The sequence below is a fragment of the Mercenaria mercenaria genome, chromosome 15 (genome assembly GCF_021730395.1).
Source record: "Mercenaria mercenaria strain notata chromosome 15, MADL_Memer_1, whole genome shotgun sequence".
Taxonomy (NCBI): Eukaryota; Metazoa; Mollusca; class Bivalvia; order Venerida; family Veneridae; genus Mercenaria; species Mercenaria mercenaria.
This window is the reverse complement of record NC_069375.1, coordinates 39,781,443-39,800,640: the sequence shown is the minus strand read 5'-3', so window position 1 is coordinate 39,800,640 and position 19,198 is coordinate 39,781,443. Positions and strand designations below refer to the sequence as shown.

Sequence of the window (19,198 nt, the reverse complement as noted above, 5' to 3'; positions counted from 1 at the left end):
GATCTATTTATTTTTATAGCTCTTTGGTCAGGTTTGAGGCTTTCTTGCTGGCTATCTTGATGTACTTTTTCAGCAGTATATTTTTAATGCAAAATTCACATGACAGCATACAGAATTGAAAGAAGTACCTTGACATTTCAGCAAGAAAGGGTCTTCCCTCAGTAGAAGTGAACAGAAACATGCACTTTCAAATGGCAAACATCAGCATTGGGCATCCTGTCATTCCCTTGAAACAATGGAATCATCCAATCACCATCAGCCAGTCAGAAAGCAGAGTAGAGAGACTGTTTCATTACAACAAGAAATTCAGCCAATGGGGAAGCTCCTTAAGGTTAACCCTGATGGAACACAAATTATTCAGTTGGTTAAGCCAGAGAATGGACCGATAGGATTCTTTATTGCAAATGGCAGTGGAAAATATGGAAATGGTATGTATTTTAGATTTGTGTGTTTTCACAAGGAAGGCTATCCTGTAGATGTACTTTACAGTATAAAATTTTCTATCACAGCAAAGTGTTAAAAAGGATAAATATTCTTAATGTTGACAAGAACATCTGAATTATTTCTGTTTAGTTCAGATTTCTTTATGTGTGACCAACACAATAGATAGTTTTCTAGCTTGACTATTTAAAGAATAGTGGGAGTTGTTCTACTCGCCCGTATGTCAGTAGTGACAATGCTGATGTCATCAGTGTTACACCTTGCTTGAAATTTTTTGTGCAGTAGAGGTTGCATAATTATATTGAATGGAAAATTCACACAAGACTTCCCAGTCTAAAATAACAAAAGTTAGATAAGTCTTGCTGGAATTTAATGCAAATTATGACAATTTTTTTTATTGAGAACATTTGGTTAAATTTTGCATGCAACAATCTCAGCTGAATCTCAGTAACACCTGTGTATCAATATTGTATTCAATAAGATTGAAACTGCGCAAGGCTTTCTAGTGATTAGACCTTACATAAGCAAGTTGGATAACTCTTGGTTGATTTTAATGGGAATTATTGGCCTTAAAGCCAAAGGCAGTGTTGTTCTTATGTTAATTCCGACTGGTAGGATTTCTTAAATCATTTAAAGAAGTGAAAGAATTTTCAAAATTGGCTGAAAATGAAAAAGATATGAGCATTTAAGTATTTGATCAAAATGGTGGCCATTTTGTTTCCATGGCAGCAAAAAACAAAATGGTGCATTTACTAAATTTTTAGATAAATATTTGAACTGTCCTTTAAATAATTATTTCTAAAATATAATTTCTCTACATTTTCCAGTTATAATGAAAGAAATTACCAAGTTTTACCTCTTACACTAAAAAACATACGGAATGAATCTTTTTAAAAGGTTATTTGCTGATAAAAAAATTCAGCAGTGTGTAAATGACATCATAAACACACTAAAATGGCTGCCTCCATGATCAGCCATTTTCTCAAATTTCAAATTGTCATATCTTTTACAATAGGGGTCCGATTTTAAAAATTCTTTCAGCATTACAAACAGCTTGGAGATGCCTTTCATATGTATTAACTTATTGCCAGGCATTTCTTTTCATATTAGAATTTTGTTGCTTAGAAACTTTGGTTGAAGTTGTGATCATTGCCACATTATTTTTTTTTTTAAATAAATTGTAATAAAGTAACTCAGATATGTAAGTCTTTGCTGACTGTATGGAAAGTTATGGCCCGTATTTGACTTAGAATTTTTGAAATATGTCAAACACACTGTCTTATTGAAACTTCTTGCTTTTTTTTGTTTTACAAATTTTACAGATTATATACAAGTGTTTTATAAGTAAATACTTGGTACTACTTACATTTCAGTTTTTCTTAGTGCTCCTTCTGTTTGGTTACTATAACTAACGAAAGGAATTACTTTCTTAACTTTTGGAATCTATAACAAGTATGGAGTCATGCCCATGAATCAGAATTAATAATAGAAGAAAAAATCATTATGGATGCTTAAGAAAAGTAGCAGTGTCTCGGAAACTCAAAATTTTAATGCAGTTGAAGTTAGTTGTTGGTTTTATCGGATTTTGATTGCCAAAATTCAAGTTCTATTACATTCTTTTTCAGGTATATTTGTGTCAAGATTTGTTGAAAAGAGACCTGAGCAATGTTTTGCTGGGTTGTTAGGCGTAGGGGACGAGATTCTAGAAGTTAACGGCCATCTTGTGCGCGACCTTTCCCAGGATGCCGTGTATAACCTGATTAGTGCTAGTGCAGTTGTACTTGTGAAAGTCTTCCCTTTCATTGCAAGAAAAGATGTGTGAATTCTTGTTCTTGTACAGTGCAGTTCAGCTCGTGAAAGTAGACCCTGAATAGAGTGTAGAAAGAAGTATGAATATTGATGTGGGAACACAGTGAAGTTTTAAAAGTACTCAACTTAGTTCTATTTACCAAGGAATGATAGGACTAGCACTCTTAATTAAGTGTCTAATCGAGATGTACTTCAACAAGTATTTTTTTATAAAGAGCAAGAAAAGTTTATTCAGTGACATCAATTTAAGCCAGTCAGGGCCTGTATTCATCGGCGTTTGAAGTGTGAGACTTAGATTAAAGAATGGAATATATTCAATTTGCCATAAATACACATGAATGAAATTTGGCTGAGCTGTTTGTGGCTGCAGATTCCACTTTCAAAGTTCCATCACACTCTGAAATAACTGTGACAGAGCAAAAAGAAAATTTAACATTTTAAAATCTAAGTTTTACACTTAAAACTTTGGTGTATACTGGTCCAGTTTTATTGGGTTAAGACCAAGTTTGATTTGACTGAGGTTTTCCAGTAATGTCTTACAAATTTTTATGCTTTTGTTTATAATTTTACAGATTGAGAGAATTTTTTTTCTAAAGTTTAAGTAAGTTTTACCTGTTATCTGGAATTTGTTTGCCCAAAATGAATAAAGTGTTTACTCATAGACAATTAATGAAATTTAAGCACTGCAAAATTATGATTTGATGTAGAATATTACCTAACTTCCTGCTGTGAGTACCTTCCCTAAGGGTACATGAATCACTGATGTCACAAATCTCACATGATGATGAAAATCTCATGACCCCAAAAATTCAAATATTGATGACTTCTTTAAAACTTATTTCTTCATGATATTGCAAACATTAGCCAAGCTTATTTCTTTGTAAAATATTTGAAACAATTCCATTAACTAAAATCTAACATTATATGGTGGCAATTCATTTCATCAAAATTTGCTAGACTGGTAGAGTTCTTGTTTAACTTTAAGGGGTGACCACTGCATGGAAGTTTGGAACATTACAAGAATATCTTATTTAGTCATGTTTAATGTCATGAACAAGTATTACCAACAATGTTGAAAGTTTTAAATATTTATAAATATTTATTGTAACATTCAAGATTTGAAATATATCCAGACAATGTTATGGTAAAAAGTTTAGATATTTATATATAAATATATTTATTGTAACATTCAAGATTTGAAATGAACATCTGTTTACCTGTTTATTCAGATATGAAGTCACTAACAAATATCCAGACATAGTTGAAAGTTTCAAATATTTGCCAATACTTGTTACAAATTTTAGGATACATATGAAAAAAATATTATAGACATCACAAAATATCCTTAGGGTTTCAGGTATATGTTACATCATTGTGAATGTCAAATGATTGTACAAATGTGATATCATTTGAATAAGTAATCTTTAAAATTGTCTAAATGACTTGCAGATAAATACAACATAGTTATCGCAACATGAAATGTTATTGAGCCGCACCGTGAGAAACCCAACATAGTGCATTTGCGACCAGCATGGATCCAGACCAGCCTATTGCAGTTAGAGAAACCGTTAGCGAACAGCATGGATCCTGACAAGACTGCGCGGATGCGCAGACTGGTCTGGATCCATGCTGGTCGCAAATGCACTATGTTGATTTTCTCATGGTGCAGCTCAAAATGTTATATATATTCATTACTGATGCCATATAAATGTTTCAGACATTCTTGAATGTCCTAAAGACGTGCAGATATATATTGCAACATTCTGTTTTATCTTGTTCTGTACTTTAAATGTTGTACTTTAATTAACATTCCATTACAAATACCTATGCATATTATCTTGTAAATAACATTCTGTGATATTCAGACATAATATTGAAAATTTCTTTGTATGTAATATTTTCAGTTTTACATATCTTATTTAGTCCTTGTCAAAGAAACATGACTCCAGAATGATATACCTTACAATATACCAGTACATCAGAATTGTAATAAATAGCAATGCCTTAAAGGTACTGGTTCACACATTTCTAGCCAAAAGCATTTTGTCATAGAAATCAGTAACAGATGGATACTGTGAAATTGGCCAGTGGTACAAACTTTTTGTCATGTGATTTTTTGCAAGATATCAATTATTGTTCAGAAGAGAATAAATCGTTGTAGCAATGCCTTTGACATAATTAAGAAGATCAACACTTTTCCAATTTCTTTACCAATTGCAAACACTTGCTTTCATTCACTCTTGCATTTTTAGCTCAACTATTCGGAGAATAGGGGAGCTATCCTACTCGCCCCAGCATCGGCATGAGCGTTAGCGTGAGCATCACACAAATGTTAAAGTTTGCGTACCACCCCAAATATTTTCAAAGTCCATTGAGATATTGCTTTGATATTTTATATACTTGTTTACCATCATGACCTCAGTCTGTAAAAAGGAGGAGGCAACTCTACCAGGCATTTTGACTGAATTATGGCCTTTTTTTGACTTAGAATATGCTTATTGTAATGTTAAAGTTTTACTCATAGTTTATATTATACTATCAAGCACTGAGAATAGTCGAGCACGCTGTCCACTGACAGCTCTTGTTGATGAAAATGCTTTCGGAAAGATTGACACTGGAGGCATGCCGCTTATAAAGTGTATAATTTATCCTCATTTAGATTTTATTATCTATTGTTTAGTAGTTACATTGAAATAGAAAGTGTAAATTTATTATGATATTACTTTCTTCTTTTGCATTGTTAAGTCTGATAAATTATGCAGTGTATACACACAGTTCGAGTAATGGTGTAGATTAACATTTTCACACCTATATAATTTTTTTACGATATGTACCCGTAATGACCCTCAGCAATTTTCATGTGATAACGTAAAATCGTTTAGGCCATTCTGCATTCTTCACATGTAAATATAGCTCAACACACACATATAAATGGAGCATATGTAATTTGCTTATAGTCTTTACAGGTCCGCTACCTTAATTTTAGGCCCAGATTGATATTCCCTTTCATTTTCAATTACTCAGTTTTTGTGATGTAGTTTCATTATTTCATAATACCAAAAGGTTTCTGTGAGAATGACCAGTACCTTAGGTATTTTGACAGATTAATGTTAGCCACTTCAGGACATTAGATTGTAGAGCATGACTTTTTAGGATATTTTTACACACATCATGTTCTTGCAATAATTCATCAGAGATCTGTTAGTCAATGTTATTTTTTTTTTTATTTTTAAAGAATGAATACAAATATATTGAAATCCCACTGTTTCCTTTTCTTCCTACAAATTGATAAGGACTTGAAACATGATTATTGACTTCCCACAGTAATGTTCATGAGGTAACAACAGGAAAAAGAGATATAACATCATTGGTATGTTATAAGGTAATTTTAGGCTTTTGTTGAAGTTAGTATATAAGCCGTGCCACGAAAAAACCAACATAGTGGGTTTGCGACCAGCATGGATCCAGATCAGCCTGCGCATCCCCGCAGTCTGGTCAGCCATGCTGTTCGCTAATGGTTTCCCTAATTCCAATAGTCTTTGAAAGTGAACAGCATGGATCCTGACCAGACTGCGGGGATGGGCAGGCTGGTCTGGATCCATGCTGGTCGCAAAGCCACTATGTTGGTTTTCTCATGGCACGGTTCAATTATAGTTTTGTCCATATTTTATTCCATATGACTGGTCTAAGATTCAGCACCATATTTTGTTTGGCTTAGTCAAAATTAAGTAATTGAAATTTATTCTAGTATAATGAAATAAAACACTTAATGAATGGCTTCCTAGTCAATAGTCAAAACTATTGACTGGCAAGCCATTTAATAAGAGTTTATCATTTATTAGCATGAAAGACATACTATAAACGTTGGATCCTGTATCAATATTACATTTAGACAGGTCAACAAAACTATATATTCACCTCAAAATTAAGTCTGTTATAACTAAATGATGAATATTATAATATACATAATTATATTAATTATTATATTGTTTGGGCTTGAACTGGCCATATTTGAAATCCATTGCCTGGTTATTTGATGATTCAGTTCGATTTGTGTAGAGGCATCTGACATGTTATACTGTGACACATGTGTAAAACGTTTTTCTGCAGTTCCTTCTTTTCTGTTGATTTGTATTAGTTTTATTACAATTTTGAGAATTCCATTTCTTTTTTATTTTATTTTGTTTGAATCATTTTACAATAAGAACAATGATCTGTTTCTATTTAGCTGAATACCTCATCTGTCTATTCCATATAACAGCCTCCAGCCTCTGAGTATTAATTATAAATACATGAATTTATATTATATTTTATTAATTGCCAGTCCATAGTTTGTGCTATTGCCTGGTCTATAGTTCAGCACTAATTTTGCTGAACTTGGAGAAGAAAGAAGTGAAAATTTGCTTTCATGTTGTGTCATATATCACTAATTGAATGGCTTAACAGTCAATAGTCAAAATTGTTGACCTTTAGACCTAGGGTAATAGTATTGACTATTGACTTGCTATCCATTAAGTTAGTCATCGCCTTGGTGCAAAAAGTAGATAACTGCCTCATTATTTCAATGCACTTAGTGACTTCTTACATTGATGTGAAGAAGTGCATTTTGGTAGTGTATCCACCAGATGTTAGTAACAGTAATGGATAAAAACTGGTCAGAATTAGTGGGATGAGATCTCTACAACCATAGTTTGAGTAAAAAGTTGCTGAACAGTTAAGATAGAATAAAACTTTTATAACATGGTCAGTACTTTAGTTTGGTCAGTCCTGCTGACCGTTTAATGTCTGAAGATCCTTCTTATCTTTGTATTATGTATGATTATATATCAAATTTCTGTGCAAGCTAAAGTACGTAGATACCACATCTACTTTAAGTCAGTTGTATTATAGAAACTTTGATTAAAATGAAACATACATATTTCAAACACTGGTTTATATAATGGGGCTGAAATTGTCTTTAGTAATAAATAATGTTGAATTTCTATGTAAATGTATTTTTGCTAATTAATTTTGATTAATGAGATTGAAGTTTCAGAGTTACAAAATTTGCTTGGAAAGTCACTGTTAATATAATGACCACATTAGAAAACGGTGACATATTCAAATTAATCAATAGAAACAAGGACTTAAATTTAATGGATAAGAAATTATCAGTTTATTGGAAGACATTTTTGAGCCGTGCCATGAGAAAACCAACATAGTGGGTTTGCGACCAGCATGGATCCAGACCAGCCTGCGCATCCGCGCAGTCTGTTTGCTAACAGTTTCTCCAATTCCAGTAGGCTTTAAAAGCGAACAGCATGGATCCTGACCAGACTGCACGGATTATCACCATATATTTAGACAGAAGTTAAATTGTATTAAAAACAACTACAACATGTATTATAATTTGGTAGAAGAATTTACCTCAACTTTAAAGTTACAAATGTATCAAGTTATTTTGTGGAATATATATTGCTAGCATGAATTTGTTTATGTACCTTTTATATATACTTGAGACGAGTTTTAGCATTTAGAAACAGATCCAACTGCATCTGATTTTTGAGCCGCGCCATGAGAAAACCAACATAGTGGGTTTGCGACCAGCATGGATCCAGACCAGCCTGCGCATCTGCGCAGTCTGGTCTGGATCCATGCTGTTTGCTTTCAAAGCCTATTGCAATTAGAGAAACTGTTAGCGAACAGCATGGATCCTGACCAGACTGCGCGTATGCGCAGGCTGGTCTGGATCCATGCTGGTCGCAAACCCACTATGTTGGTTTTCTCATGGCACGGCTCATATAAATTTTTACAGCTGAGTATTGATACTGTGTAATGGCTTATTTATTATAAATAATTACATGTTAGTTTGTACAGTACTTATTTTACTGTATACATGCATTTCAGTAACAGAAAGGAATATAATAAAATCATGAAAGTGACACGTGTAATAAATTCTTTGTACAACCCTTCTGTTTTGTCCACAGAGGTACTGATAGTTTATAGACTGGGGCTAAATTAACTGTGGTTGTCATGTCCAAATGGGTTCTGGCTGGCAGAGTTGTCCAAATATCTGTCCAACTTTTCTTACAGAGGTAAAATATTGGTCAGTATCGGCTATATTGTGCTTACTTTCTAGATGTTCCAGTCGACCACTAGACTAAGTAATATGCAGTGTAGAGTTTGTTTTTGTTTGCGGACATCTACATTTTCTGAAACTCCGTAGGTCAATCGTGAAACATCGGGTATTTCTGTAGCATGAAGGCCGAGGTGATCAGATGATCGATGTGGTGTCTAGTTGATGCGATGCCGCCATGGTTTATGAGTAGGACTTAACAGTTATGTTTTTCCATTTCGGAACAACTCTTTTTTTTCATCAGACTGTAGCATTCCGTCCGCCCACATGCATACTTGCTGCTCTTTCTTTTGAAAATTGTCAAAAATTGACACGGAAACTTGATTTTTATTAGCAGTGTCAAGAAACTACTTTGATTTACTAAATCCATTACCAGACTTTTTACGCGAATTTCTACTTTCCATTCAAAGAATTTTATAAATACCGGTCTCAGCAGTTTTTAAAGATATCTCCGATAAAATTAATTTTATAGATAAAAATGTAATTTTAAAAAGAAAAAAGCCCTGAATAATTTTTCAGCCTGTGAACATTAAGATTTTTTTCCTCAAAATTTTATATTTTTTACGTAAACATATTTTCACGCATCAAAGATGTTTTGTTGGATCAAGCGATAAATGAAGTTAATTAAAATGGGGCTTTTTCCACCGAAAAGAAAAATGGCCGCCCATAACAGAGACATTAACAATACTCGAAATCGTTTTTAACGACACATTTAAAAGTAATCGAGATATTTTGAAAATTTAAAAAGTTCCTTTATGAGTTCCTTTGAATTTGATGAGATATCGATCGTATTATGTAATGGTTAATTAGAAATAAGAGAAAAGATCCTTTGTTACTGAAAAGGTGGATGAGATAGTAGATTAAGTCATTGAGTGGCTAAGATGTTAAGCACCTCTTACCGATAGTCTAAGACTGTTATCTCTGAAGGTGTCTTTCTTAACAGAAGCTACGTTCCCATTGCATTAAGTTACAGTAAGTTAAGCTATTGAATATACGGTCAAAGTGAATTTGACCACATGGAAAAAGGTCACAAATTAAAGTGAAATGTAGTAATATTTTGGGTAAAAACATGCATGGGTTTTGTCGTAATTTTGGTTAAAAGGCAGATTGAAAATATATAGACTGTTATTGGAGTGTTTAAATCGACATTGGGGTTTTTTATGAAAAAAACGTCATGGCGGCCACATTTCAAGCACTGGATTATATACTTTTTGTCGCAGTTTTGTTAATTTCGGCATTGGTTGGAATATACTATATTCTTAAAGAAAAATGGGCGGTAAAACAGGCCACATCAGACGACCTCCTGATGGGAGGGCGGGAAATGGCGGTATTTCCGGTCGCCATGTCTCTAATAGCCAGCTACATGTCGGCGATAACAGTGCTGGGAATTCCGACAGAGATGTATGTATTTGGGGCACAGTATTGGCTTGTGGCGTTGTCGGGACTGATGACTTACCCAGTCACGTGTCACGTGTTTCTGCCTTTCTTTCATAGCATGCAGCTCAGCAGCGCATATCAGGTAAACAAATTAAAAATGTAGTTCAGTAACTGGAAGGAGAAGTCAGTTTTTTCGTGACGTAGTGATAAGTGTTAAAGTTCTAAAAGATTTCTTAAAAGTAGAAAGAAAATGTGCATGTAAAAGTAATCAGAAAGAACCATGTCCATTTAATGTCGGAAAATTTGAAATGCGAAACTACTACTGAATGAAAAATTTAAAACGAAATTCTGTTAATGTTCCTAACATTTTATACGAAAGGAATAAAGCTAATCTAAACAGACAAATAACTGAATAGGAAAGTATTCTTTAACATTATATTTTCCCTTTCAGTACTTGGAGCTACGTTTTAATCGTGCAGCGAGATATCTGGCATCAACTATTTTTGCAATAGAAATGGTATTGTATTTTTTCCTCTGATTGTTTGCGTTAATCTTTCGCTATGGAGCGACTGTCAGACAGTTAAACAAACTGCATTTACTGTTAGAAACCAAATTTTCTAATTCAGTTTATCATATTTGAAAAAGGTATCCATAACACAGTCTTAAATTTGTGACAGCAAGATGTTAATGTTTTCACATGTACATCATTTTCAGGTATTGTATATGGCTGTTGTATTATACGCCCCATCGCTTGCTCTGAATCAAGGTAAGCATGAAAAATACATTCTACATCTTGTGTTATATGAGCCGCGCCATGAGAAAACCAACATAGTGGCTTTGCGACCAGCATGGATCCAGACCAGCCTGCACTTCCGCACAGTCTGGTCAGGATCCATGCTGTTCGCTATCAATACCTATTGCAATAAGAGAAACTGTTAGCGAACAGCATGGATCCTGACCAGACTGCGCGGATGGATGCGCAGGCTGGTCTGGATCCATGCTGGTCGCAAAGCCACTATGTTGGTTTTCTCATGGCGCGGCTCATATATTATTAATACAAATACGAACTTCTTCATTCTTAAGATACTGGTATGAATGTATTTAATACGTTTGAAGCATTTAGTTTCATATGTTTATTTACGCTTTTCCTTTGAAATGTTATATTTTTATAGCTACTATATTAAAAAAAACACCCTTAACTTATGGAATTATCAATTTATTACAATACAATTCTATTATTAGTTACTGGACTGTCGTTATGGGGCTCTATTCTCAGCGTTGGTGCTGTTGTCACATTTTACACATCGATGGTAAGTTTTAAAATTTTTGAGAACAGTCTGATTGTTTTAACTGTTTCATCCAAGAACAGTTTCTGCAATTCAGTAAATGTTTGTTTACTGCAACGGAAACAAAGGTTCTACTCTATCTTCTAACTCCATTAAAGCCAAGACTTAAAAGTTATACATTTTTCAATGGTACAATACTTGAAACACAACCTAAGCTTGTCATTAATTTATTTAAGATTGTGTCCAGAAGCTCAACATTAAAAATAGGTCGCAGAAATTTTAAAAATAACTTTGTAAACTAGTCTAAAACGCCAGAATCTGATTGGCTGAACTCAGTCCCTTAATCAACCAGTAACAAGACTGTTATCTGAGACTGGTTTTCAAACTATCGCACCAAGGGGGATAAAACTGAACTCGGAGACCAGTCTGAATATTGCAACATTGCATTAGCTCAATTTTAAAAATAAGCCCAGAATCACCCAATCGTATTCTAGAGTTTTTAGAATGACCTTCAAACTCAGTTTCTCAACATAAAACTGAGAGTAAAGTGAACCAAAATTCCAATTCAAAGTATTATATGAGAAATAATACATGTATGCTTTTCCAGGGTGGACTGCGTGCGGTTTTATGGACAGACACGTTTCAGACACTCGTAGTTATAGCCGGGCTTATCGGTATAATTAGTATAGGTTCGAGTCAATTAGGGGGCATTACCAAAGTCTGGGAGATTGCAGACGCGGGAGGCAGGATTAACTTTTGGAAGTATGTACTGTAAACAACTCGTCTTTTCACGACAATTTTCAGTTTTAGGTTACAGAATACAAAATGTTAAGAAAAACTCTGGCAACCAGTTTACAAGTTTAAAAAGACGCTTGATGCATTGCGAGAAAAACGAAATGACTAAAATGTATCATTTCAATGTAACTGTATATATTAAGTGACTCTTGCAAGATCGGAAACAAATCACAATTGCGTTCATTAGGAAGCAAGAGGAAAGTTCATTTTTTAATATACACAATAGAAGAACATCAATACAAACCGTCGTAGCTATAGAGATGGTGCAATGTGGTAGGCCCTATCTTAACCAAACTTCGACACCCGTTTCCTATAACACTAATTAATATTTTACAAAATATTTTTATAACTACTTCTCATGCACAATACTTTATTTTATAGTTTTAATATAAGTCCCTTTGTGCGATGCACATTTTGGGGCTTGACGATCGGCAGTTTCATTGGCCAGTTGACAATATATGGAGCCAATCAAACGATGTTACAGAGATATATGAGCATTAGTGACGTAAAGAAATCTCAACTGTGAGTAAACGGCGCTTTCTTTCATTATTTATCAAATAATGTGTCGGCCCGGTATCATTTCTCCTTCCCAGATGTATAGAAGAACAAGCATTTTTGGACATAAATTGCGAATTTCACAACAAAATAACATCAATGGTAGCTCTGTATTTCTCAAGTTAAATGCTATCTAAGATAATCCAGCTTAGAACTTTTTTGCTACACTTCAGTGCTGCACTGTCGACGTTTCCATTCACGTCTGTCGGTGCGAACTAGTCTGGGGTACTTTTTTTTAATCCGTCCGCACAGACTTTGAATGCAGTCCTGCAGAAAAAAACCCAGACAAAAACAACAGTACTTCCTAGGATACAACGACCCGGATGTACTTCAATAACGGGGTGACATCATAATCAAGACCCATTCGCGTTGTTTATCGTCTATTTGCCGGAGTTCAGTTGGCCAAGAATTGAACATTGATGGTGTTAGCTTAAGTGTTTAAATATCCAAACATCTGAACAATAAACCGTGTCATCAAAAGAAGGACTTCTTTATTTTCATTTTAACATGCTCATTAAAACAAGATGATAAAAACTAGCAATTTGACGTCTTAATTGAAGTCATAATGTTCTCTAGCCACTCCGAAAGTCAACCGTTCTTATTGCAGAATATATACAACGTTTGGAATCGAGTCATGTTAGAATTTATTTATGAACAAACAACACATGACTTGCTATAGAAGATTGTGGTAGAAATTAAAATGTTCCAATGCAATACCATTTTTGTTTGTTACACGTACATGATCAGTGATCCTAAACAACGATTCCATACTATTTCTAGATATAATGTATGTCATGTTTACAAAGATATATACGAATAGTCCTTTTAAAAGCCACGTGCTAAATTTATATTTTTAAAGAGCGTTGTATGTGTCACTTCCGGTAACGATGGGACTGGTTTCCTTGGTGTGTATCGCTGGACTAGTTATCTACGCGGCTTATCATGACTGTGATCCATTCCTGGATGGAAAGTTGATAGCAAGAGATCAGGTAATGTGTCCAAAGGTTTCGCAAGGTATCGTTTAATTTCTGTAATTTGTACCGGTATATGTATGTCAATTATTTTGTACATGAGAAAGTATTTCAAAAGTATTTGCCATTTCTAAGCAAAGTTTAGTAGATCTAAGCCTTTCTACGAACAAATCGAAATTGCAAACACAACATCAGTTCTTTTTTGTAGCAAGTGTACATTAAAAGTAACAAAACGACTAAATAATTTTATCTACTCTGATAATACGTTTATGATACGTAATAGCTAAATTTTCAAGAAATGAATTCTTACAAGTAATAAATGCAGCAATTTAGACAATAATAGAATTGTGTAGTTATGACAGTTCTCCTCTTTACTCCACCTTTTGATGTATGTTTATCCTTTATGTAATATTTGGAAGCTGACTGAAATCTTTTCAAATAGAAATTCCTTCGGGTTATCTAAGAATTATGTGATGATCGGAACTTTACAAGTTTATTCAATATCGAATGCGATAAATGATTCAGCGAGATTCCGTGCTAGATAACTGATTAATCTGCGCATTATAAATATATACATATATTAATCAGTTCTAAACCGAGTTTTTTGGCATTTTAAGAATTGCATCCTATTTTGACGTGTTTGTCTAAATCATTTCAAACGCTTAGGGAAGCAAGAAGATCATATTTTATTTCAAGTATTAAAAATTATATTGAAAGAAAGTGCAAATATTGCAGATTACTTCAATAACTTAATAAATATTGTCAGATGATGCTTTTGATGTCATTTGATGTGTTAAAGTTTTTCTCCTTCTATATTTCAATAGGCGTAAATTGACCGATAATGGCTAATCGATACACCCGATAACCTGTTTTCAAGGGAGACAATTTCGCCAATAAGCCAGCAAATTGGCTTAGATTTCTGGGTATGCCGATAAAAGATGGCAAATACTTTTGCAAAAATTATTGAAACGTATCTGTTACATACGCGCAGTTTTTCGATTATTGCACTACCACGTGATCGGAACATAGGACTATACAACATATATTCTAGGGTTCTTTGTATCTTTGATACTTTTTAATGTGTACTTTGTTACAGCAGCTTGATTTTATTTATTACTCTGATCTGTGACGGGAACACTTGGTCTTATACCGTCTATGATTTTTACTTGTAACTTAATACAGAACAGAACAGAACAGAACAGAACAGAAAGCTTATTAAAGAAACTATCAAACATGTGCTGTATTTCAGTTATTACCCTACTATGTGATGGAAACACTTGGTCATATACCTGGTGTACCGGGACTGTTTGTGGCTTGTATATTTAGTGCTGCACTCAGGTGTGTACTTTTAAATATTTACATTGCAAATTTATTAATGATTTAATCTTTAGCTTCAGTAGTGACATGACTTCAATGTACAAAAGTACAGAAATAAGAAAAAAAATCGTTTTTCTTATACTTGAAGGTACATTATGTATATGCCATTGGGATAATACCGGTTACTATGTTCTTGTAAAATGTACCGTACCATGCAGGCTTCAGCATTGTGCGCCCTACTTCGCCATGTAAATCAATATATTCGCTAGTTTTATATTTTGTTGGGTATGGGGGAGGGTACAATTTGAATAGGTCGGTAAGAAAGATATTTCTCGATTATGGCACTAGTATTCGCTTGTTCCCGCAAGTAACTGACATCCTGCCCCCCCCCCCCCCCCCCACCAATATACCCCACCTGATTCTGAGGTGCAAGATGAATGACTTCAGACATGATATCTCTTCTGTCAGAATGTCGTGATAATTTTTCGTCTTTGGCCTGGAACCTTACTCGCGATCTCTATATACATAGCTTTGTGTTGTATCGTCTGAGCTAGCCGTAATTTTTTGTTGAATCAACCGTTGGAAAACTATACGATATGACCAAACCTCATTAACTCAGAACTAATATTATTTGTTTTAGCTCCATATCCTCGTGTCTAAATGCTTTGTCTATCACCGTACTTGAGGACATGATCAAACCCGCTACGGAGAGCTGGAATTTCAAATTTACACCTGATGAAGAAACGAGGCTTGCGAAAATTCTAGGTACGTTTTGTGTACATGTTTACTCAAACAAAAATATTCACAGACCAAATAAATGTAAATTATGTTGAAGGAAAGTTTTTGGAATCTACTGTTTGCCTGGGGAAATAAACAAGCCAGTTTCCGACGAAACAGTAGAAGCATCTATTACGTATCATACAGTGTATACAATGGATCTCGTCTAGAAAACGAGTATACATAAACAGCAATAGCTGCCATGTATGTACCCGTATTATGTAGTTTACAATACATTGTACATTATTTATCTCAGCTGCTGCATTTTAGCAAGTATTGTTTTGTGTTTAATATAAACCATGCAATAGTACCAGTTTGCTTTTTGATTTTTTGTAGGTATATTCGGTGGTGTTCTTGTTATACTGTTCGCATTCTTAGCAACCGTTTTAGGAACAACAGTACTCCAGGTAACTGTTGAAGTTCATTTTTCATAGAATTTTGTATTTTCTGTTTGTTTGTTTTTTCTAGGATAAATTACTTTCACAATTTGAAGTTCACTTTTTTCCTGATTCAGTGCTAATTTTGACTGGATTTGAGTAGTTTTCCTACATAATGAAGTAAGTAAATAGATAATTGTTAAGCAAATTGTATACTTGTGTAATACATGAGAGATGCGTTATCAAACATACCATTATAAAAGAAAAGAGCGAGAATTTCACAGACAAACAATATTTTTGTACGCATACTTTCTCAGCGTTTCTTTTTCAGTAAGTTTTGTAGAGAAATTTTATTTTGTCTATTTCTTTGATTAATGGCATGTGTGTATATTTGCCTAAGTAAGTATGCGCACTTTTAATAGCATTCGTTTTTTTTTCAGATCATGATCAGTGTACTCGGAATGGCTGGGGGTCCTCTGCTTGGTCTGTTTTTGATGGGAATGTTTCTACCATGCGTCAATGCAAAGGTTTTGTGTGTTGTATATCTTCAAATGTGTGACCTTTTTTGCCCAAATGGCATTATGCACATGCACATTTTTATTTTTAAAACACACTATGTTTTCCAAAACGTATTTTGAAGTTGTGTTCTCTAAATAGTATTGTGTATTTAGCGTTTACCCGGCAGTTGCATATTGTGCACGGTGTTAATATAACCGATACTTCTGCACACACTATGTTCACTAATATTTAGAAAGCAACTGAACATTTAGAAATAACCTAATTCTAAGCAAATATTGTATATTTCCATTATCTTTCCAGTTTCATTATGACCATATTTGTGCTTGTGTGTCTGCGCATTTGTTAGAGTTACAAGATAAAGTCGTATCAGGTGTTATGATATGAAATGCATATTTCCTTACAATCCATGTTGATATTTTTGTTACGATAGGGCGCCATTAGCGGCCTCGTTGTGAGTACCGTTGTGATATTCGGGATTGTTATTGGTGCTTACTTTTACCAAGCGCCTCAACCAGAACTTCCGTTCCAAACGTCTGGGTGCGTGGATCATACAATCAGTGGTTTAGGAGGATATGTAGAAAATGAAATTTATCTTGAAAGTCCCCATCCTGTGGTGTTCAACGATGCGAGGAAGATACACGAGGACAGCGGCGATGAATGGTAGAATATTTGTTTTTGTATATTGTAACAACTTGAATACTATAAACAGTGTACTGGCACTTGCAAATAAGAACTCGTAACAAATCTATATTAAAAAAGTAAAAAAAATATGTATACTGTATATCAGATTCTTTTACCACATTATGCACCTATGAAGAAAACGAAGTCGGTCACTGAGAATTAAAATTTAAAACCTAAATACGAAACCCAGCAAATTGAACGTAGTTTATAATGGGGCAAAATAGTATACAGCCGGCCTACCGGCATATTGCTTTTAAGTTAACAGACTTTTTAACAAAAAGGACACCCATACAACAATACAGACATTCTTCTTTACCAAAACACTTGTTTAAATGATAACGCTCACTTTTTTCTTTCATCTTTTAAGGGGAGGAGTAAAGGTTATCTTTAAACTGTCGTTTTTATGGTACCCGACACTTGCCATTGGTATAGCCTTGGTTGTTGGTATATTTGTCAGTTGGTGCACAGGTAACTTTTCTCTGACCTAAACATTCAAATTCAGTTTTAGATGAAGATATAGTCAAACTTACATTGAAAGACCACGTCCAGAGACCACTTGTATTAAAAGACCACTTTCTCGGTCCTTTTTATGTAGTACTAAGAGACCATGTATGTTAAGAGACCACTGTTTGCTCTCCCTTTATGTTGTCTCTGAATACAAGTTGTACTGTACATATTATTCCTGCATTTTTCATATTATCAGGTTAGATTTCAACGTGTTTAAACATATATCATTTTAATTTGTCTTAACATACCGGGATTCCTCTAAATATTTCTTTATTTCTGGTTGTGGAACTAAACTGTTAATACCATTGCAAAAATGATAAGTTTTTTGTATAATATATTACATATGTTATCATATACAAAGTAAATACATGTTTGTGAATGCTTCATAGTATCTTTTCTCTGTAACAGGATGGACAAATACATCTCTGAATCCACGGTATATATACCCAGTGTCTCAGGATCTTTTATGTTGTCTACCGTGGTCTATTCAAAGACGTCTCAATTGTAGTTCTTGGTGGACATACGTGAGTCAACTCATTTTGTCAGCTATAATGTTTCTATCAGACCTATTTAATATTAGCATCGACAAACTTAATTTCATTTCCTTTTTTATAATAAACCTCTACCCCGTCCCCGACGAATCCCCTTTCCCTTGTTAGCCGTTTTCTACATTTTCACTAACTGGTAACTTATAACACTTCGACACTATATACATCATATCCATGGGTACTTTCCAACTTACGGCTCATTTCAAGTTGCTTAAACGTCAAAGCATTTACGACATGGATATCATTAATTTTGGCTGAGATGATTTGAAATCGGCGTCGAAAATCAAAGCCGGCAACCTATATCTACATACCAAATCTATAGATTTCTTTCGCCAAAATACTTACACTTGTCAAATACTTCATAATTTATAATATTCTTTCATATCTATAATTTATTCTATTTCTGTTTCAGAACGTACGGAAAGTAGATTCTATTTTATCCGACAGCGATGATAGTGGTGATGAAGAATTAAAAGCCAAACATTTCAAGAAGACCAAGAAAGGGAAAGTCAAAGTGGTACCTCGATATACTGATAGAATTGACAGTTTTGACGCTGACATGAGTGAGTCAGAAATTTGACGTGGTATGGATAGAAGTGTTCAAAACGAAGAACTGCATGGACATCTTGATGAAACAAACTGATAGTTCCGTATCTCCTTTTGTTTTTGTTCATACGAAAATGCGCGTCAACATTTTTTTTTCATACGTAAATGCGCATCGTTCATACGAAAATGCGCGTCAAAATTAACGTGTAATTTTTTTTCGAATGTGTTTTTGTGAAATGATATTTGTATTAACATATATATTATAAAGATATTAAGAATAAAAAGAGCAAAAGTTGTTAAACACTCGTTGCATTTTTCTTCGTTGCAAGCGAATTGATGAAATCTCAAAATTCATAGTTATTTCACATTCTGTGCTTGATATAAATCAGGATAGATAGTTAAAAATAAATGAGTAATTATGGCGCAACAATTAGTTAAAGGTTGAAATTATGACCCTCGCAATCAGAAGTCCCAAGTGACATAGCTAGCGCCCCCACCCCTCCCCCACCTCTGCTCATTTCATTTTCGATTACAAATTAATAAGAAGGTCAAGTTGCATGCTTCTCTAAAATGTTAA

General features: G+C 34.1%; 2 protein-coding genes across 2 annotated transcripts in view; both read left to right on the top strand.

The window, feature by feature from the left end:
• The window catches only part of LOC123551801 (uncharacterized), a 34,397-nt gene extending 28,671 nt beyond the window's left edge, over positions 1–5,726 (top strand). The window contains exons 8-9 of the mRNA XM_053525066.1: positions 142–428; positions 2,067–5,726. Coding sequence (XP_053381041.1) covers positions 142–428; positions 2,067–2,263 — 484 coding nt within the window. The 3' untranslated portion in view covers positions 2,264–5,726. The remainder of the gene's footprint in view (positions 1–141; positions 429–2,066) is intronic.
• A 3,655-nt stretch (positions 5,727–9,381) lies between these two features.
• LOC123561224 (sodium-coupled monocarboxylate transporter 1-like) lies at positions 9,382–18,898 on the top strand. The gene is made up of 15 exons (XM_045353473.2): positions 9,382–9,884; positions 10,194–10,259; positions 10,457–10,508; positions 10,985–11,052; positions 11,636–11,790; positions 12,205–12,345; positions 13,238–13,367; positions 14,599–14,687; positions 15,307–15,431; positions 15,780–15,850; positions 16,261–16,347; positions 16,770–16,999; positions 17,388–17,488; positions 17,936–18,051; positions 18,488–18,898. The coding sequence occupies exons 1-15, from the start codon at positions 9,540–9,542 to the stop codon at positions 18,653–18,655; spliced, it is 1,944 nt and encodes a 647-aa protein (XP_045209408.2). The 5' UTR covers positions 9,382–9,539; the 3' UTR covers positions 18,656–18,898.
• Positions 18,899–19,198: the final 300 nt, after the last annotated feature.

Bases quoted from the DNA above. Each gene is read 5' to 3' on its own strand.
- LOC123561224 (XM_045353473.2), top strand. From the start codon at position 9,540: ATGGCGGCCACATTTCAAGCACTGGATTATATACTTTTTGTCGCAGTT. The intron at 12,346-13,237 runs GTGAGTAAACGG...ATATTTTTAAAG, and splicing joins GACGTAAAGAAATCTCAACT to AGCGTTGTATGTGTCACTTC. The intron at 15,851-16,260 runs GTAACTGTTGAA...TTTTTTTTTCAG, and splicing joins TAGGAACAACAGTACTCCAG to ATCATGATCAGTGTACTCGG.